At 43.3% G+C, this 22,042-nt stretch overlaps 1 protein-coding gene across 1 annotated transcript in view; it reads left to right on the top strand.

The window, feature by feature from the left end:
• The window catches only part of LOC140917643 (connector enhancer of kinase suppressor of ras 2), a 461,714-nt gene that overhangs the window by 156,395 nt on the left and 283,277 nt on the right, over positions 1-22,042 (top strand). The window contains exon 6 of the mRNA XM_073360900.1: positions 6,504-6,581. Within this exon, the coding sequence (XP_073217001.1) occupies positions 6,504-6,581 (78 nt within the window). The remainder of the gene's footprint in view (positions 1-6,503; positions 6,582-22,042) is intronic.

The following is a 22,042-nucleotide window of genomic DNA, read 5'->3' as shown; positions in this document are numbered from 1 at the left end:
AACAGAAGGGAAGTGCGTCATGTAATAAATAGGGCAAGCAGCCATGGGGGTGCACCATAGGGACTGTGGGTATACCAGAGGGCACTGAGGGCATATAATGGGGATGGCGGTGCATCATAGTGTAAAGGGGGCTGACGGCATGGGGGTACATCAAGCCATGGGGCAAAGGGAGCAGAGGGGGTTCACGGAGTGCATCATTGAAGAAGGTATTATGCACCTGAATTGTGTGGGGATAACTGGCTTGGGCCATGTGTCATAACTGTGTGGTAAAATGCACCTGAGTAGTTTTGGTGAAGAGTATATGGGAGAGCATCATGGTATTGAGGTCAGGTGACATGGTGTGTGAGTCTCTTGATGCAATCAAGGGTCAGCAAATCAGGAATGTGGGGTGCATGTGGGTTACATAGTGGAATTAGTGTGAAGTGTCATGACCATAGGGCATTGCAGCATGCAGAGGTTCCCATGAGTCTCATGCAGTTTGGTGAATGAATCATGGAGGTACAGGCGAGTGCCATGGCTATGGCACATGTTCAGTAGTCTGCGTGTAGCTGTATTTGTTGAAAATAAAACTGTGTGGAGGATGGTGTATCATGATCAGCGAAACTTGGGTCATGTTCCCTGGATGGGCTATTATTGAGGGGACACCAGGGGAACAGGGAATAGGTGAAGTTAGTCTGGAAGCAACTCAACCACATAGAGCAGTGCACAGGGTTTAAATAAATGACCGTACCAATTGAACTTTGTGGTGGTGGATGGTGAGCATTACACAGCTCTCTTGGGGGATATGGCCATACAAGCCAGGGATCTGATCAGGATGGGGCATCAGAATGTTATAGTTGCAGTGTAAGAAGCAAAAGAGGAAGTTCCCATAGACAATGGAGATAATTTTAAAAGCACACAGGGATGTTTTCAAAGGTGGCCAGTGCCTCGAAGGAAAACTGCAACTGGAAGTACACTTCACAGTGCAATCTGTGTGCTTGCTGTAAAGGAAAATTCCAGTGCCACTATGTAATCCAGCACTCAGGAAGCTCAAAACTCTGCAGAGCAGAGGTGGTATAGTACTTGTAGAGATCAGTACAGCCTTGGAAAGCAGCATAATGATGATAAAGAAGCCATCAGGGAAATTACACATCTGCATAGCTCCAAAGCCACTGAACGAGGCATTGACAAGATGCTACTGTTCACTGCGCACCATTGAAGATATCTTGAAAGAACTTTCGAAAGCAGAATCTTTGCTGTCCGTGATATGAAAAATGGTTTTTGGCACATAACCCTGGATAAAGAATCCAGCATGCTTGACAGCCTTTGCAACACCCATTTGGTTGCTACAGGTGGCTGCACATGCAGAAACCGAGCACAGAAGCTGTTCTAAAGAAGACTCACCCAAGGGCTGTATGGGATGAAAATAATTGCAGATGATATCGTCATTGGTAGTTGAAGGTAGCAGTGATACAGAAGCCAAGTGAAAATATAGCTGAAAACTACAAGGTTTTCTACAGTGTTGCAGGGCAAGAATGTAAAACTCAACCCAGAAAAAATGTAGCTCAGTCAGCATGAGGTGACCATACATTGAATTCTCAGCAGCAGAACTGCAAGGAGATCCCAGCAAGACAAAGGCAGCCAGAGGCATGCTAACTGCAGTGGATGCGAAAGCAATATAGCCCTTCGTAGGAGTGATACATTTTCTGTCCAAGTTCTGTCACACCTGGCTGCAGAAGTGGAATCCATTTGTCCACTCACAAGGCAGGATTTTGAGTGGGACTAGTCAGGTTCCCAACCACAAGCATTTGACATGCTGAAACAGATGCTAACAAATGCCCCTGTTCTGAAGTATTACCAGTCAGAAGAGCCGCTGACACTCCAGTGTGATGCATCAGAGAAAGTATTTGGTGTAGCTCTTTTGCAGGAGCAGTGGGTAGCTTATGCCAGCAGTCAGAGCCCTGTCAGAGACTGAACAGAGGTATGCCCAAATAGAATAAGAGCTTCTGGCTGTGGTATTTGGAGTGGAATTGTTCCATCAGTTCACCCATGATCAGCTAGTAATAGTGACATCAGACCACAAACCTCTAGAGACAATCAAGGCAAAGCCCCTTCTTTGTGCTCCAAAGAGATTGCAGCACATGTTGATGAACCTGAAGCGCTATCAGGTAGAGATAAGATATTGTCCAGGATGATCATTGGTGTTAGCTGACAGCCTGAGCAGGGCGTATATACCTAGCATCAGCGAGTTGGGAGAAGGGGATCAGGACATAGTGCAGCATGTTAATCGATTTAATCCCCTAGTTTCAACAGCAAAGCTGCTGGGAATCAAAGAGGCAATGGAAAAGAACATCAAAGGACAGGCAGTTAAGAGAGGGATATTAGGAGGGTGGCTAAAAGACAAAAGCCAAGTACCAGTAGGAGCAGAACCATTTTTTCAAATCAAAGATGAGCTGAGTGTGAAGGATGGAATCCTATTCTGAGGACCGAGAATTGAGGTAGTAACCATTACGAAATACTCCAACAAGGGGGAAAACAATGTTTATATGCATAGGAGAACTGATTTTTTTTTTTTATTTAACTGATATTTGATTCTCTGTCTCCACCTTTATTATGCCACTTTCCCTCTTTGGCCCTGATTCTGTGAAGTGCACTTGCAGGAATCAGGGCTTTAGACTGCACCCTTTTGTGGCAGGAACTGTCTCATTCTGTTCTGTACAGTGCCTAGCATAAGAGGGAGCTACTGAAATAGAAATAGAATCATTAAAGAATATTAATCCAAAACATTACATTTTAACTTTCCAATACTGTTTTTTTTAAAAAGTCATCCTTAAAGGACCATAATCTAAAATAATGGTCTTGGATGTGTGCTGAACCAGTATCACACACAGACAGCTTTGATCTAAAACATGAAAATATACAAGATTCTATTCCATCATGTGGCCTAGTGTCTTTTGAGTTCAGAGTATTAGAAAAAAGCAAAACTGCTGAGAAATTCAGGTTTAAAAGTGGCTATTGTAAATGCTCATTAACTATCTTCATATTATTGCTTACTAGGTTTAAATATTTTCTTTTGTGTTGTAATTAAGTGGATTATCAAACATTTTTAAAGTATACTGTATGAACTGTCATTGTCACAATTTACTTTAGAGGCTATTTAACTTTGTAACATATCAGTAATCCACAGGTTAAAACTCCCAAAGTAGGTAATGACTTAATATAGACTGTAGCTCCAGAGAAGTTGTGGATTTTGTCAATCTATGGATTAGGAGTTTCCAAAAACACATCACTTTGATGCTTTTCAGATTGAAAATTCCCTTGGGGATCATTATGTTCTCCTGTATCAAAAATTAATGGGTAGATTTATAATCTCTAATAAATTGTACTGACAGTAGTCTTTACCGGTCTGTCATGTCAGTGATATGAAAGGACTGTAATAGTTTAAATGGCAGTTTCTCATACATACTTGCAATAATGTTTTTCTTCAGTTGAGAACCAAAGCAAAAGAAATTAAATGCTACAAACTTTGAATGGAATGTGAAGTTATGTATTTTTAATAAGGCCAGACAGCATTCTCCCTCCCCACTCCACTCCCAAATTTAATTTGTACACTAAACTCTCTTTTAATGAAGAAATGCTGCTGCCTGCAATTGTAGCCATGGATTGTTCTCACTTTGTGGGATGGATCCATAAATTCAGTAGTGATGGATTCTTCAGTCTCCATCTTATAGCAAGCAGAGTTGGATGTTTTTGATTTGCAGGGCTAAATCTCTAGATAACTCCTCCCTCTTTCCACAAGTTCCATATGGACACTGCTCATGCTCACCATGGAGGCTATCACCCAGGGGATATCCTCATCTCTGTGGACCTGAAGGAGGCGTGTCTCCACATTCTCATCCTTTGGCCACAGACTGCCTCTGAAGTTTGCTTACAGCAGTCTGCACATGCAGTATGAAGTCCTTCATTTTGGCATGGCCACTGACCCCACGTAGTCACACATCTTGGGTGTAATAGCCTGTGTTAAAGGGGTACATTAATACCATTTTCCTCAATGACATTTTGATAGCCCCCTTCCTACAGAAGTCAGTTGGGAATACCCAAGTGATAGTACACATCCTTCAACAAAGCGTTCTTATAATCAATCTGGAGGAAAGCCAGCTCGTCCCTGCACAGACAATAGCACACCTGGGAGTTTGGCTGGACACCGTGCTCTGCAGGGCCTTTCTCTCCAGAAACAGGCAAACATACAAGATCCTTCATAGTCCACACTCCTGCATGAAGGTTTTACTGTGACTTCTAGGCAGGTTCATTTCATGCATATACCTATTCTTATGTGCAAAATTTCATCTCAGTTGTCTGCAGTACTACCTACTTACCTTCCCTCTTCACATTTGCAATTCCAACTCTTACACTGTAAGTCTTCCCTCCACAATAACAGGTCCGTCAGGTGATTGTTACATCCTGGATGATTCATGGACGGTATCTACCTGGCAGAACTATCGAGAGACACCAGCTTACAGGCTGGAGAGATCACACATGGTAAAAGATCAATGGTTACAAACAGAATCTCACTGCACCATAAACTTTTTTGGAACTGTGGGCAATTTGGCTAGACCTGCAGGCACACACCTTAAACTCCAGACACATACTTTATTCACAGTCAGCATGACTGCCATGGCATATGTAAATGGATGGGGGCGGGACACACAGTTGAGCTTGTTCCAAGTGGAAGCTATAAACTTCTTCAGTTAGGCAAAGAAAAACATTTTGTCAATTAAAACCATGTGTATCAAAATGAAACTGAATGCCACAGTGGATTAGCTCAGCTGCAAAAACAGAGGCGAGGGGGTATGGTGCCTCCACCAGAGGTATTCAACTGTGTATCCCAGACCTCTGGGAAACCAGCTTGGGATCTCTGTGCATCCAGCTCCAATGCCAAGACAAGCAGCTCCTATGCCAGGAGGAGAGATTGTCCGGCTAAGGGAATTGACGCTTTTGCCAGGTATGGCCAAGAGCTCTGCTATATGCATTTCCTCTTTTCCCCAAGATAACACACACCATCTAATAGATATGAGGGCAACAGACTAAAGAGATTCTGATCGCTCTGCATTGGTGCAGACATCCCTGGTTTTCAGACCTCGGGTATCTGTGTCCCCTCCACCAACAGTACGAACCACTCTGGATCTACTATTACAGGGCCACCTGTTCCATCGCAACCTGGCATCTCTCAACCTCGCTCCCTGGTTTTTGAGAGGTCACTTAAGAACAATCCTCAAACCTCCTGCCTTAATCAGACCTCCTTCCATTCACAACATAGCTCCATGGGATCTTTTCTAACATTATATGTGTATTCACGTCCTGTTTTCTAAGCTCTTTCCAAAATGTCACTATATTTCCTAATAATTAAGGTTTCTAGTGGTCATGACTCCTGTGTGAGGGGTATCATTGTTAGGAACCCCCTCTCCGTCCTCCCTCAGAATTGTGTGCATGTGTGGGGGCAGGTATTTCCCCATAGTGAAAGGGTGGTACTACAGATATACCCTTCATCCATCCCTGCAATAATTTTCTTCCACCACTAATCCCAGGAGATTTTGCTCCCGGCTTTTTGCCCAAATCCAGCCCATCCGAAAGAAAAGGTTTGACACACCTTAGGCTTGTGGAGGGCAATTAAGATTTGCGTTAGAGAACAAAGTCCTTCAGTAAAACTTCTGCTTTGTTTGTTCTAATCCACGACAGGGTTAGGGGACAGAAAACTTCCAGGTGCTCTACATCAAGGTATATTGTGGGGGTGGGGGAAGGTTGGCCGTGCAGGAGGGAATTTCCAAGGAATGTAAAGCTAAGGAATAATTCTCCCCTGCCCCTTCAAGCTTACAGCCCATTCCGCTAAGGCAACAGCAGTCTCGTGGACAAATGGGTCCAGTGCACCATATGGACAGTTTTGCTGGGTGCATAAGTTCACTGAATTTTACAAGACTGATAGTCTTCAGTCAGATGAAGCAGACTTCAGCAGGCAAGTTCTGCAAGCTGTAGCTCACCCTTAGCCCACCCAACTATTTGATGGCAGGGGTACTGCTACAGAAATCCCATCACTACTAAATTTATGGACCCATCCTCTGAAGTGAGAATGAGAAAATTTGTATCACTTACCAGCAAATTTTTGTTATGGGTAGAAGAACAGGTTCATAAATTCATCCCACTGTGTACTTTTTTTTTATTCCTTCTCTGGGGTGATTGCTCAATAGTACTGTGTTTGTGGTTTTTTTAGGGAAGAACTGATGGATACCCATATTCTTACCGTTTATCAATTACCTTAAAGGTTATCCCAGTTTATATGTTTGTCAGGTTGGGCAATTCTGCTTCGTAGTTGTTGGGCAGATTTTCTGCTATTGTTAATACGAGAAGGGGTGTTTCATTCAGATATAACAGAAGCTTTGGAAGTGACTCTCTGGAGGGGCTCTTCAGTGAGAGGAGCTATCTGGAAAGTTAGCCAAGCCAATCAAAATATCTGATTCTGCCTCTTGTAGCAGTCTGTATGGAAACTGAAGAACCTATCACTACTGAATTTATGGACCCATCCACCTACCCAGAATGAAAATTTCCAGGTAAGTGAGACAGATTTTCTCCTTCCTTTGTTGTGGATTAGGGAGAGGTATGTAGAAAAGAAAGTCCTTTTGTTTGTTCATTTTTAATACATATAAGAACATCTGAATGTAGAGGGAGGTATATCAGTCATATTGTAGTTTAACCAAAATGTCCCTGCCAGAGCTACCAGTTTAATTAACATCCCATTGCTGTATGTCTGGTCTGCAAATATGACAAGTTTGCTAATTATCTATAAATATAAGTGTATTTTAAAACCATAAAGGCCTTCACTTTTTTAAAATGAGTTGTAATTGATTTTGTATTTCAACAAATTAAATAAAAATTAAGTTATTTAATAGAGTATATTTATCTAGCTACATTTTTCCTTTTTAAAATGGTTTGATAAAAATTGACCTATAACCACAGAGAAATTTTACAATGAAATAAAAAGTAGATATGAAATTATATTTAATGTATAATTATATATTTGTTTTGTCAATGAAAAAACATTCAGTAAAAATCTAATCAGTATATTTTAGCTTTGAGTTGGCAACCATATAAAATCCTACTTAAAACATTCAAGGTCCTTGTTTTTGATTCCCTTTGCTTTTATGGATCCTGTACATGGTCAGTTGCTAATGTATTCACACTGGCTTCTCTCAGCCTGTTGAAGACTGACTTCATGAGTATGCCAAGCTCCTTTCCATTTTAATTTATATACATTTGAGATCCACAATGGATTTGTTCCCACTCCTGTTGAAGTCAAAGTCAAAATTACAATGGACTGTGAGTATGAGGTTACTGCAGTGTACGAGCAACTGAAATTATTCTGATAAACTGAGGCTTTGTCTACACCAAAAAAAATACCCCTGACTGACACAAGTTTCACCAACAAAAGGTGCTGGTGTGGGCAGCGCTATGATGGTGGGAGAGCATCTGCAGCTGACATAGCTACTGCCACTCATTGGGAGTGTTTAATTATGCTGGTGGGAGAGCTGTCTCCCACCGGCATAGAGTGGTCAGGAGACCTTACAGAGGCACAACTGTGACGCTGTAAGGCTGGTAGTGTAGACAGTAGCCTAAAGGTTTTACAGATTTTTTTTCTTTATTTCAATGTAAAATGCCAAATTTTACATGGTCATAGCTAGAACAGTGAGAATTTGGAAACCTCCACCTGAAGAACAAATTCATTAAAAAGGATAAGGTTGGCAGTCTAGCCACAGTTTGTTTAAAGTTTAAAACAAATTCACCAAGAAACATAATTAAACATCTAAAATTTCTAAATGCATAGAGTTACTTCAGTCTAGATGCAAAAAGGCTTTCTCTAAACAGTCTTACTCTGTTAATATAGAAATGGGCATAGTGTGTGAATATTAGCAACTTTTAGGTTTGCTTTTCATTGCTAACCTAATGTGATGCTATCAGCCTTTGATGTTTCCTCTATATCAGCTTGAATGTTCATTGTGTTTGTCATAAATTACAAGAGAGCTCACTTAAAGGAATATTAACATATTAATTTCTGAAAATTTGAGTACATTTTCAAGAGCAATTATAGCTCTTGACCCAGCTGATATCTACAGTACATAACAATTAAAAGTCCAAAGGTGGTGAATGTTTATATGGAGAAGATGAAGGGAAAACATACTTGTGTGCACTGCATCATGCTGAAATGCAAACTAAACTTAAAGGTCTTTTTTCAAAGAACCATAATGAAATAAAACACAAGTCAGGGCATTAGTGACTTACACATTGATTTTTTTTTAAACCCACTTTTGCATGAGATCTGAGTGAAAACAATCATTGATCTTTTGAACTGCTTTTTGCTAAGAACTATTTTTAAATCCAAGAACACTTGGGTTTGCATTGAATGTGCAGAATTAAGTGTGTAAAATATTGTGTATACAGAAAGAGGTCAGGCTGAGGCTACTTTGACTATTTATACCATTTCTTTTATAATAGAAAGTCAAGATATTTCATTTTTATATTTTCATTAACTGTATAAAATAATTTGGGGGACTGTAAAATCATAGCTGAGTATAAAGGGAGACTACATTTGAGATACGCCTGTACGAAAATGCATCCTCTGATTAGTATGCTGTTACCCGTCTGTACTTGCTTTGTGGCTCCAGTGAAGTCGATGAGAATTTTTCCATTGACTTCAATAGGGCCAGGATTTCAGTCTGAGTCTCTATGCTGAAATCTGTCTCTTAGAATTATCCCATAGTAACATGTCAGTGCCCTATTAGTGCCAGTGAAGAGCATAGTGGAAGAGAGCTCATACCCTATGCAAAGGTGCTAACAGGTCTGGTAACTAGCAAAATGCCCACTTCTGTCAGTACATTACCATTAGAAACCTTTGGCTTCAGAGAAATTGCAAAGTACAGTCATCCTCAGGTAACTGTCCACACATTTTCTGCTTTTGGTACCCATGTGCCCCATGTGTATGAGATTTATTTATTTGGCTAGCAATGTCTGCTGTGGTCATGCCTGTGCAGTCGGTGCCTTTGTACCCCCTATCCAAGGGTATAAATGGTAGAGTAGGCCCAACCTTCCCTCAGTTCCTTTTCACCATCCCTGGTTCCAAGACAGAATCCTTGACAGTGTCCAGTTCTCTTTCACACTGTGCAACTTAAATCCTTTTTGTCTATGTAGTTAGTATAGTGCTGAGTGTAGTTTTTCATATTTTTTTCATGTCCATTGGCTCTATTTAAAAAAAAAAAAAAAGAACTTTTAGTGTTATGGAATTCCCTGGTACTTGAAGCTAGCTGAGATGGCTGAACGTGCTCCTCTTGTGATGCAGCTATTCCTCTGAACAACAGGCATCCAGAAGTGCCCTGTTTGCCTTGGAGAGGGCCACATACTCAGTATTTGGCTCCATCTGCCATACCTTTGCTAAGAGGATGCAGAAAGTGAAAAAGTCTCACCTTAGGCTATTTCTCCTGGAGTGCTCAATGAAAGCTTCCTCAAAGCGGGAGAGGAAAAGGGTCCTATCAGGCTTCTTCCCTACATGCACCTGTGAGCAGTGGCTCAACTCTGAGCTCAGTCTTCAAAGAACACATCACTTCCTGAGACCAACAGAGAGTGGCTAATTCTGCCTCTACTTAGTCATCTGGAAAGGATAGAGAGAAACACCTTTCCCACAGTGTGCACAGGTGTAGATCATGCTCTCTGTGATCTAGTAAAAAGAGGGATAGATTTCCTCAAGGTACTCAACCAAAGGGTAGTTCACAGCCCAAATCAGGTCCTTTTGACATCCTCAGAGAGCCTAGTCACCGAGCAAAAGCACTGTCCCACATGGAGCTCCATACTTCATGTGGTACATTGGTATCAACAGTAGGACACCTGGTGATGTCTTCTATAGAACTTCTGTGCTGAATGGCAGACACTCTTGAGGTACTTTGGAGGTAGCAGAGAAAAAATCCCACAAGCTGGTTGACTACTTATGCATGTCGATGCCTGGAAAATTGTCCATGCCAATTAACGAGGGGTTTGAGAGCCAGCAAGATCTCTTTGGCAAACCCCATCATCTGTGGCTCTTACTTCAAAGAACACAGCCAGGAGCTATCAAGTACCTTAAATGGTTTCAAACATTTCTACACACATCCAGTCCAAGTATCTTGTTAGTAGCTGCTGTACCTGAATAATCCAGAGAGCAAGGGCCACTGAAAACAACTCCAAAGGACAAAGATATAAAAAATTAGTTTTATTTTCAGAAAGAGCTACTCTTCATCAAGTTTACAAACCGATATTGCTAGTTACCATGCACCCCAGCACAATATCTTCACTGGAACGTGGTGTTGCAATTTGTCTAAAAACTCTGGGTCTTCCACAGAGCCAGATTAACCTTGTGTGGGCCCTGGCACCTGCACTGTACCCATTCTCTGCCCCGAGGCCCCGCCCCCACTCAGCCTTTCCCCCCACGGCCCCGCTTGCTGCTTGCATGGGGGGATCGGTGGAGAGACCAAGTGAAGGTGGGGGCTTGGGGCGGAGTGACGATCCGGGCACCAGGGCCACCTTTGTTTGTGGATATGGCACCATTGGCAATCTAGTACTGGTCTCCCACCTCTCAAATGAGTTGCATAACCACTGGGCAACAAAGCTAATTTCTCTGTCACTCGGCCAACGAGCATTTAATTATTACAAAGTGGAATAGCTCCAATGGAAAAGACCCATCTCAGTATACCCAATAGTGTTTCATTAGGGCACTCATCTAGTATGTGGGATACCAAGATATTCAATTCCCTGGTCTTACTCGGGCAGAGCAGGGACTTGAACCTTGATCTCCCGCATTCTAGGCAAGTGCCCTAACCATGGGGCTGTTGGCCTCTTTTTATCTCTCCCTCTGGTTTTGGTGAGAGATTCCATCCTGGAACTGTGAAACTTTTCACGACTTAAGTTTCACTGCAACTGGTATGTTCCTGGAAAAGGTTTCGGTTTCAGTGGCTCATCATTTTCTGATAGAAAAACTGTGTTGTCACAAAATTCCTGACCAGCTCTAATTGTGATCTCTTCGGGCAGGGACTGTTTCTCACTCTTTGTCCAGTGCCCAGCGCAATGGGACTCTAATCTTGGTTGTAGTCTCTAAGTGCCATTGTAATTCATATGATGATAGTAATAATCTTCCTTGTGTAATTTGTTGCATGTACAGGAACTCCTCACTTAACGTTGTAGTTATTTTCCTGAAAAATGCGACTTTAAGCAAAACGATGTTAAGCAAATCCGACTTCCCCATAAGGCTTAATGTAAATGAGGGGGTTAAGTTCCAGGAAAATTTTTTTCACCAGACAAAAGTCTATATTTTATACACACACCGTATAAATTTTAAACAAACAATTTAATACTGGTACACAGTGATGATGATTATGAAGCTTGGTTGAGGTGGAGGAGTCAGAGGGTGGGATATTGCCCAGGGAAAGCCTTACTGCTAAACGATGAATTAGCAATTGGCTGAGCCATCAAGGGTTAACTCTCACACTCTACAAGGCAGCAGGAAAGGAGGGCAGACAGAGACACACCCTGTATAATGACAGGTTTCAGAGTAGCAGCCCTGTTAGTCTGTTTTTTGAGAGATAGAGATGCGCATTTCCCCTTTAAGTGTGAAGAGTGGGTCAGAAGTACACTGCCTTGTTAATTAGATCAGCAAGCTGAGACCTGGCTGCAGCTGCTGTCTAAGGCAGCAGCTCCCTCCGTCCCTGTCCTCCCTTCCCCTGCTCTATGGAAGATGGGGTAAGCAGGGTGCAGGAGCAGGGGGACACCCTGATATTAGGCCCCTCTCTTCTTCCCCTCCCCCCACCACAGCAAGCAAGAGTCTTGGGGAGCAGCTCCAAGGCAGAGAGGGCAGGAGCAGCACATGGCAGTGGGGAGAGGGACAGCTGAACTGCCGGCAATTGATAGCCTGCTGGGCAGCTGCTGCACAGGGAACTTGGGGGAGCTTATAGGGGGGCTGCCGGTCCACCCTGGTTCCAGTCACCCACCAGCTAGCTGCAATGGGCTGCTCTTCTTGCAAGCAGTGGACAAAGCAGGTAGGATGTTAGAAGGGAGCATTGTACAACCTTAAACAAGCTTGTTCCCTAATTGATCAGCAACTTAACCCAGATGACTTTAAGTTAAGACTTTTAAGTTGCATCCAATGAAGTGAGCTGTAGCTCACGAAAGTTTATGCTCAAATAAATTTGTTAGAGTCTAAGGTGCCACAAGTACTCCTTTTCTTTTTTGCGGATACAGACGAACACGGCTGCTATTCTGAAACCTGACTTTAAGTGAGGAGTTCCTGTATTGTAAGTAGGAAAGGGCATGTCACAAATCTGAATTAGTGTTTTGGATACCAGACAATTCCACGTAAAATAAAAATACAATTTAATGAAATTAAGATAATTGTAGATACAATTAATTAGTAGTAGAATTTTAGCAATATATACATTTAACTTAAAAATACTACTTTGAGAATTAAAGCAACAGAGGAGTAAACATGTTTTAATTAATTTTATTTCACAAAACTTAAAATGAAGACCTAAAAAAAAGGTCAACAAAACAGTTCTGTTGGGGAAAAACAAAGTTATGAAGGAAACAATAAATACATATTGTTCCGTTCATCACTTTCACAATTTCAAGGGCAATTTCTCTGGCTGCACCTGATTGGGGATCCTAACTAACTAACTTTTACTCTGTGAAAGCACCTCGCCCACTAAGATGTCAGGCCTGGTTCTTTGAAAGTGCTAAAACAGGAACTCTATTATTTTAATTTATTTCATTTCATTTTATTTATTATTTGTGGAGTTGGTAGTTAAGGTTGCCTAACACTTTCTATTGTAAAAGCTTTTCAGTTTTCCAAACTTTAACCATTCAGGCCCAAATTTCCCATGCCAGTCTGGCTCACACTGAATTTTTTAAAAATTTCATATAAAATGCTTCAGCTGTTTCTGATAACAGAATTAAGGAAAATATTATATTTTGTCCATTTAAAAAAAATTCTTATCATGATTTCAGAAGCTGAAGCACATACATCCTTTGCAGCTGGGAGTTGAAATTTTGCAGGGAGCTCATCCTAGTTTCAGAGATGGGCCTTTTATCGTCCCTATGAAAATCTTCCCAATTTTAGCCAAGTTATAGGCCTATGAAAAAAATCTCAGTTGCCACATGATCAATAGAGGCTTGTTAGAGTTTGGCAGCAATATTATCCAAAAGGACCATCTGTCAGCCTGAGGCTCCAGGGTCTGAGCAGACCTTTCCTACAATTGCTTTTCCTGGTTGCCTGAGGCCATTGTGGCATTAGGCACAAGAACTGAGAGCGGGGAGATGGTCTCTCATGTGCTCTGGTGCCAATGCAATGTGGAGGAAAAGAAGGAAGCCATCTTACTGGAATGTGAGGGGTGAAGGTGAAAGAGGGGAGGGATAGGAAATAGCAGGGGAAGAGATTTCAGGAGTTATGGGATGGGGCAAATGGAGGGAGACAGTAGCTGGGGGAAGGGGAAGAAAAGGGATAAAGGTGTAGGAGAAAGAACTGAAGCTGAGCTGGAACAGATACAGATAGCTTGGGAGGAGGAGGGTGGTGGTGGATAAGAGTAGGGAGGGGGCCACAAACCAGAGTATGGGGGCAGGAGTGAGGGGTGCTATAGGTGAGTGCTGGGGGCTGAAGTCCTAGGTTGGAGGGGCGGAACAGAAACCACAGGGGGACTGTGACAGAAGAATTATAACCACTAGAGCCTACTCCCCTACTGAACCTGGAACTGAATCCAAGATTTCTGAATATCAACATTCATTACTCTGTGGTCAGCAAATACTGTGACAGCCATTGACAAAATGTTCAAACTATGCTGGACCCCATAAGGTTGTGTGTGCAACTTTAATTCAACACCCCTGTGCATGTGCGTTATGATTATCTTTAGTTACATGATCACATAGGATGTGTATAAATGGGTTCAAAAAAGAATTAGGTAAATTCATGGAGCATAGGTCCATGCATGGCTAATGGCCAAGATGGTCAGGGGTACAACCCTATGTTCGCAGTGTCCCTATATTTCCAACTCTCAGAAGCATGTGGCATTGGCCATTATCAGTTCTTCCAACTTCTGCAAGAAATGGGGCAAAGGTCTTACAGACAATACATTCACTAGACAAATCTGATTAATTTCTTGGGCATGATCCGCTTCTGGTATTTCTTAACTTTTGAGTGCTTGACTTTACACACAAAAAGCTATATTAAGAATGTTAAGGTTGCAATTATTATTTATATTGTCGTCATACCAATAAGGGAGGGGCAGAGAAATGATATAACCTGCAAGCAAAATGGTCTGGGTGATGATGGTTATATACCTTATTAATTTTTTATTTGTATTGCATGTATTTTTATTTGCCCAAGTAGTAAACATAAAGGGAATCCTGTTTGCTTATCATAGATAAATCAATTTACTAATTGCAGTATCCAAAATTTGTTATTTAAATAAGTCACAACTGAGTCACACACAAGGTTACAGGCTTTTCCAGAGCAGAGATTTGTTTGTTACTTCCTAAGAAAATTATTCTAAAGATATAAGTAACTTAAGCTTCTCAGTGAGTCTAGTTCTTACCAAAATCCCTGTGAGGTAGAAAAATGTAGAAGTATTGCTAATTCTAATCTTAGTGATCACAAACATTCACCTTTGTTAGCCTACTTTCCCTCTCCTGTCTATTTTGGGTTAAAATGGAAGAAATTAATTGCAGAGTCTATTCTTTGTCTCAGCCCTGGTCTACACTACTAGTTAGGTCGAATTTAGCCACGTTAGGTTGATTTTATAAGCAATTTGGCTACACAACCAACCCCATTCCGTCGACCTAAAGGGCTCTTAAAATCAACTGCTGTACTCCTCCCTGACGAGGGGAGTAGCGCTAAAATTGACCTTTTTGGGTTAGTGCAGGTGCAGTGTTGTGCAATTTGACGGTATTAGCCTCCGGGAGCTATCCCAGAGTGCTCCAATGTGACCGCTCTGGACAGCACTTTCAACTCCGATGCACTAGCTAGGTACACAGGAAAAGCCCAAGGAACTTTTGAATTTCATATCCTGTCTGGTCAGCGTGGCGAGCTCAGCAGCACAGGTGACCATGTAGTCCCAGAATCGCAAACGAGCTCCAGCATGGAGCAAATGGGAGACATTGGATCTGATTTCTGTTTGGCTAGAAGAATCTGTGCAGGCAGAACTCCAAACAAAAAGAAGAAATGCTAATATATATCCCAAAATCGCACAGGGCACGGTGGAGAGAGGCTACACCAGGGACACACAGCAGTACCATGTGAAAGTTAAGGAGCTCAGGTAAGCCTACTACAAGACAAAAGAGGCAAACAGTCGCTCCGGATCAGAGCCCCATACATGCTGCTTCTATGATCAGCTGCATGGCATTCTAGGGGGGGAACCTACCGCTACAACATCACTGTCCGTGGACACCTGCAAGGGAGGAGTCTCATGCAACACAGAGGAGGATTTTGTGGATGAGAAAGAGGAGGAGGAGAATGCGCAGCAGGCAAGCGGAGAATCCATTCTCCCTGGCAGCCAGCCAGGACCTTTTTATCACCGTGGAGCCAATACGCTCCCAAGGCAGGTTCCTGGACCCTGAAGGCGGAGAAGGCACCTCTGCTGAGTGCACATTTGTAACTACACGACGGGTTAAAAGCAATTGTGTTTAATGTTTGATTTGCCCTGAAGAATTGGGATGCATTCACGGCCAGTACAGCTACTGGAAAAGTCTGTTAACGTGTCTGGGATGGAGAAGGAATCCTCCAGGGACATCTCCATGAACCTCTCCTGGAGGTACTCTGAAGGCTTTTGCAGAAGGTTTCTGGGGAGGGCTGCCTTATTTCATCCTCCACAGTAGGACACTTTACCACGCCAAGCCAGTAGCAAGTAGTCTGTAATAATTGCAGCACAAAGCATGGCAGCGAATGGTCCTGGATTTTGGTCACATTAATCCAACATTTGGTCTTTATCTTTCTGTGTCAGCCTCAGGAGAGTGATATCATTCATGGTCACCTGGTTGAAATAGGGGAATTTTTGTAAGGGAACAGTAAAAGAACCCCGTTCATGATGGGCTGTTTGCGCTTGGCTAAAAGAGATCATCACGGACCCTGGACTTCAGAAAAGCAGACTTTGACAACCTCAGGGAACTGATGGGCAGGATCCCCTGGGAGAATAACATGAGGGGGAAAGGAGTCCAGGAGAGCTGGCTGTATTTTAAAGAATCCTTATTGAGGTTACAGGGACAAACCATCCCAATGTGTAGAAAGAGTAGTAAATATGGCAGGTGACCAGCTTGGCGTAACAGTGAAATCCTTGCTGATCTTAAACACAAAAAAGAAGCTTACAAGAAGTGGAAGATTGGACAAATGACCAGGGAAGATTACAAAAATATTGCTCAGGCATGCAGGAGTGAAATCAGGAAGGCCAAATCACACCTGGAGGTGCAGCTAGCAAGAGATGTTAAGAGTAACAAGAAGGGTTTCTTCAGGTATGTTAGCAACAAGAAGAAAGTCAAGGAAAGTGTGGGCCCCTTATTGAATGAGGGAGGCAACCTAGTGATAGAGGATGTGGAAAAAGCTAATGTACTTGATGCTTTTTTTGCCTCTGTCTTCACGACCAAGGTCAGCTCCCAGACTAGTGCACTGGGCAGCACAGCATGGCGAGGAGGTGACCAGCCCTCTGTGGAGAAGGAAATGGTTCGGGACTGTTTAGAAAAGCTGGACGAGCACAAGTCCATGGGGCAGGATGTGCTGCATATGAGAGTGCTAAAGGAGTTGGCGGATGTGATTGCAGAGCCATTGGCCATTATCTTTGAAAACTCATGGCTATTGGGGGAGGTCCCGGATGACTGGAAAAAGGCTAATGTAGTGCCCATCTTTAAAAAAGGGAAGGAGGAGGATCCAGGGAACTACAGGTCAGTCAGCCTCACCTGAGTCCCTGGAAAAATCATGGAGCAGGTCCTCAAGGAATCAATTCTGAAGCACTTAGAGAAGAGGAAAGTGATCAGGAACAGTCAGCATGGATTCACCAAGGGCAAGTCGTGCCTGACTAATCTAATTGCCTTTTATGACGAGATAACTGGCTCTCTGGATGAGGGGAAAGCAGTGGACATGTTATTCCTTGACTTTAGCAAAGCTTTTCACACAGTCTCCCACAGTATTCTTACCAGCAAGTTAAAGAAGTATGGGTTGGATGAATGGACTATAAGGTGGATAGAAAGCTAGCTAGATTGTTGGGCTCAACGGGTAGTGATCAATGGCTCCACATCTAGCTGGCAGTCGGTATCAAGTGGAGTGCCCCAAGGGTCGGTCCTGGGGCCTGTTTTGTTCAATATCTTCATTAATGATCTGAAGGATGGCGTGGATTGCACCCTCAGGAAGTTTGCAGATGACACTAAACTGGGAGGAGAGGTAGATACACTGGAGGGTAGGGATACGATACAGAGGGCCCTAGATAAATTAGAGGATTGGGCCAAAAGAAATCTGATGAGGTTCAACAAGGACAAGTGCAGAGTCCTGCACTTAGGATGGAATAATCCCATGCACCGCTACAGACTAGGGACCACATGGCTAGGCAGCAGTTCTGCAGAAAAGGACCGAGGGGTTACAGTGGATGAGAAGCTGGATATGAGTCAACAGTGTGCCCTTGTTGCCAAGAAGGCCAATGGCATTTTGGGATGTATAAGTAGAGGCATTGCCATCAGATCGAGGGACGTGATCGTTCCCCTCTATTTGACATTGGTGTGGCCTCATCTGGAGTACTGTGTCTAGTTTTGGGCCCCACACTACAAGAAGGATGTGGAAAAATTGGAAAACGTCCAGCGGAGGGCAACAAATTATTAGGGGACTGCAACACATGACTTATGAGGAGAGGCTGAGGGAACTGGGATTGTTTAGTCTGCGGAAGAGAAGAATGAGGGGGGATTTGATAGCTGCTTTCAACTACCTGAAAGGGGGTTCCTAAGAGGATGGATCTAGACTGTTCTCAGTGGTAGCAGATGACAGAATGAGGAGTAATGGTCTCAAGTTGCAGTGGGGGAGGTTTAGGTTGGATATTAGGAAAAATGTTTTCACTAGGAGGGTGGTGAAGCACTGGAATGCGTTACCTAGGGAGGTGGTGGAATCTCCTTCCTTAGAAGTTTTTCATGTCAGGCTTGACAAAGCCCTGGCTGGGATGATTCAGTGGGGGATTGGTCCTGCTTTGAGCAGGGGGTTGGACTAGATGACCTCCTGAGGTCCCTTCCAATCTGATATTCTATGATCCCAGAGAATAGCCATGCAGTGGGAGGAGGGGTGTGCTGCACATCCAACCCAAAACCACAGCCCCTCCTTTTAAATGGCAAACCCAACCAGCATTGCTTACTGTGGGAAAGGAGGGTGCTGCAGTTTGAAACAATTCCCACATGTTATGAAGGCAGAAGAAGCCAACCCCGCATAGCCTTTGGCTTACCATGGCTGCCTGGAAACCGAATTCTGTTACCCAGCTGTGTGTGATGTGTCACCATACTGGTGGGCGCTCAATATAAAAGGCAAAATGCGACCTTGTACCTAAAGCACATATGCTGTCTGCTGTGAATTGATTGATTCAGTGTGAAAGTCTCCCTTTTGTTCTCAGAACTGTATCTTCTTAAATTTTACTCTCCCTTTTCATCCCTCCTGCAGGTGCAAATGTTTCTATGCTCCCTGTATCAACTCTGTCCCTAAGGTTATCGCAGATTAGAAGGCGAAAAAAATGCACTCGCAATTACATGTTTTCCGAGCTCATGCAGGCCTCCTCCATGGAGGCATTCGGTGGCAGAGGCCAGGAAAGCATTCAGTGAGTGTGATCAGAACATGCAGGAGGAGCTGCTCAGGCTAATGGGGGAGCAAACAGACATGATCAGGCATCTGGTGGAGCTGCAGGAAAGGCAACAAGAGCACAGACTGCCGTTGCATCCATTGTATAACTGCCTGCTCTCCTCCCCAAGTTCCATATCCTCCTCACCCTGACGCCCAAGAACGCGGTGGGGAGGCTCTGGGCACCCAGCCACTCCATTCCAGAGGATGGTCCAAGCAACAGAAGGCTGTCATTCAAACAGCTTTGATTTGTAGTGTGGCTACAATAAGCAATGTGGCCTTGTCCTTCCCTCCTCCTGCACCCCACCCGGACTACATTGTCAGTGATCTCCCTTTTTTTTTCTTTTAATAAATAAAGAATGCATGGATTCAAAACAATAGGGACTTTATTTTCTTTGCCAGCTGTGGTCAAAGAGGGTAGGAGGATTGGCTTACAGGGAAGTAAATTCAACAAAGGGGGTGGGTTTGCAGCAAGGAGAAACACACACAACTGTCACACCGTAGCCTGGCCAGTCATGAAACTGGTTTTCAAAGCCTCTCTGATGCACAGCATGCCTAGCTGTGCTCTTCTAATCGCCCTGGTGTCTGGCTGCTCAAAACTGGCCACCAGGCAATTTGCCTCCATCTCCCACCCCTTCATAAATGTCTCCCCCTTACTCTCACAGGTATTATGGACCACACAGCAAGCAGCAATAACAATGGGAATATTGGTTGCACTGAGGTCTAACCTAGTCAGCAAACAGTGCCAGCGAGCTTTTAAATGTCCAAAGGCACATTTTACCACCATTCTGCACTTGCTCAGCCTATAGTTGAACTGCTCCTTACTACTGTCCAGGCTGCTTGTGTACGGCTTCATGAGCAAGGGGTAGGCTGGGTCCCCAAGGATAACTATTGACATTTCAGCATCCCCAGTGGTACTTTTCTGGTCTGGGAAGTAAGTCCCTTCTTGCAACTGCTCAAACGGCCCAGAGTTCCTAAAGAGGTGAGCATCATGCACCTTTCCCGGCCATCCCACGTTGATGTCGGTGAAACATCCCTTGTGATCCACCAGTGCTTGCAGCACCATTGAGGAGTACCCCTTGTGGTTTATGTACTGGTTGGCAAGGTGGTCTGGTGCCAAGATAGGGATATGCGTTCTGTCTGTCGCCCCACCACAGTTAGGGAACCCCATTGCAGCAAAGCCATCCACTATGACCTGCACATTTACCCGAGTCATTACCCTTGCTAGCAGAAGGTCACTGATTGCCTTGGCTACTTGGATCACAGCAGCCCCCACAGTAGATTTGCCCACTCCAAATTGATTCCCGACTGACCGTTAGCAGTCAGGCATTGCAAGCTTCCACAGGGCTATCACCACTTGCTTCTCAACTGTCAGGGCAGGTCTCATCTTGGTATTCCTGCACTTCAGGGCAGGGGAAAGCAACTCACAAAGTTTAAGGAAAGTGGCCTTACGCATGCGAAAGTTTCACAGCCACTGGGAATCATCCCAAACCCGCAACACTATGCGGTCCCACCAGTCTGTGCTTGTTTGCCAGGCCCAGAATCGGTGTTCCACTGTATCAACCTGCCCCACTGCCACCATGATGTCCCAATTGCCACAGTCCATGCTTTCAGGAATGTCTGTGTCCAGCTTCTCTCACAATCGTCCTCGTGCTGGCATCTCCTAGCCAGGTTCTGCACATACTGCAGGATAATGTGCGAGGTGTTTACAATGCTCACAACAGTCGCGGTGAGTTGTGTGGGCTCGATGCTTGCAGTGCTATGGCATCTGCATGGGTAATCCAGGAAAAAAGGCACGAAAAGATTGTTTGCCATTGCTTTCAAGGAGGGAGGAAGGGAGGGGAGACTGACGACATATACTCAAAACCACCCCATCAGGCATTCGGAGCTTAACCCAGAATGCCAATGGGCAGCGGGGACTATGGGATAGCTACCCACATTGCACCACTCCATGAGTCGATGCTAGCCACGGTGTTGAGAACACACTCCACCAACCTACTGCGTTTAGTGAGGACATACAAAATTGACTATCTTATGATCAACTTCTATAAAATCGACCTAATTTCGTAGTGTAGATATACCGTCAGTTTACCAAAAAAGAGAGAAGGGGCCAGATCGTTAACTTATGTAGGAAAGCACAGCTTTGTTTGAAGGCATTCAAGGATTCCTTGCTTTCTAAGTTAAAGCAATTCTGGATTCACAAAATGAATTGTTACTTAAAATTCTATGCTAATATCAAATCAATATTTAATGAAGCCGACCCTTTGAACAGCACTTAACATCGGTGGTTCAGAATTCCTTTGGCATTTTTCACAACCACAACTTAATTAGCATATCCTATGTCTGTTTGATAGAATGAGATTTATATTTTTTTATAATTTCTATGAATAATCATAGAATCATAGGACTATAATCATTCTATATTCAATAATCATACATTCATATTATCCATTGATAATATATTATTCATTGAATAATACATTCAATAATCATAATTATTCTATAATCATAGAATCATAGGACTGGAAGGGACCTTGAGAAATCATCTAGTCTAGTCCCCTGCACTCCTGGCAGGACTAAGTATTATCTAGACCGTTCCTGACAGGTGTTCATCTAACCTGCTCTTAAAAATCTCCAATGATGGAAATTCCACAACCTCCTGAGGCAATTTTTTCCTGTGCTTAACCACCCTGACAGATAGGAAGTTTTTCCTAATGTCCAACCTAAATATCCCTTGCTGCAATTTAAGCCCATTGCTTCTTGTCCTATCCTCAGAGGTTAAGAACAACAATTCTTCTCCCTCCTCCTTGTAACAACCCTTTACCTACTTGAAAACTGTTATCATGTCCCCTCTCAGTCTTCTCTTCTCCAGACGAAACAAACCCAATTTTTTCAATCTTTGCTCATATATTAAAGGTTTTCTGGACCTTTAATTATTTTTGTTTTTCTTCTCTGGACACTCTCCAATTTGTCCATATCCTTCTTGAAATGTGGTGCCCAGAACTTGATACAATACTCCAAATGATGCTTAATCAGCACAGAGTAGAGCAGAAGAATTACTTCTCATGTCTTCAGAGTAACAGCCGTGTTAGTCTGTATTCGCAAAAAGAAAAGGAGTACTTGTGGCACCTTAGAGACTAACCAATTTATTTGAGCATA

The sequence above is a fragment of the Lepidochelys kempii genome, chromosome 9 (assembly GCF_965140285.1).
Source record: "Lepidochelys kempii isolate rLepKem1 chromosome 9, rLepKem1.hap1, whole genome shotgun sequence".
NCBI classification, from domain to species: Eukaryota; Metazoa; Chordata; order Testudines; family Cheloniidae; genus Lepidochelys; species Lepidochelys kempii.
The sequence above is the reverse complement of the archived record's forward strand: the minus strand, read 5'-3'. Positions and strand labels throughout refer to the sequence as shown.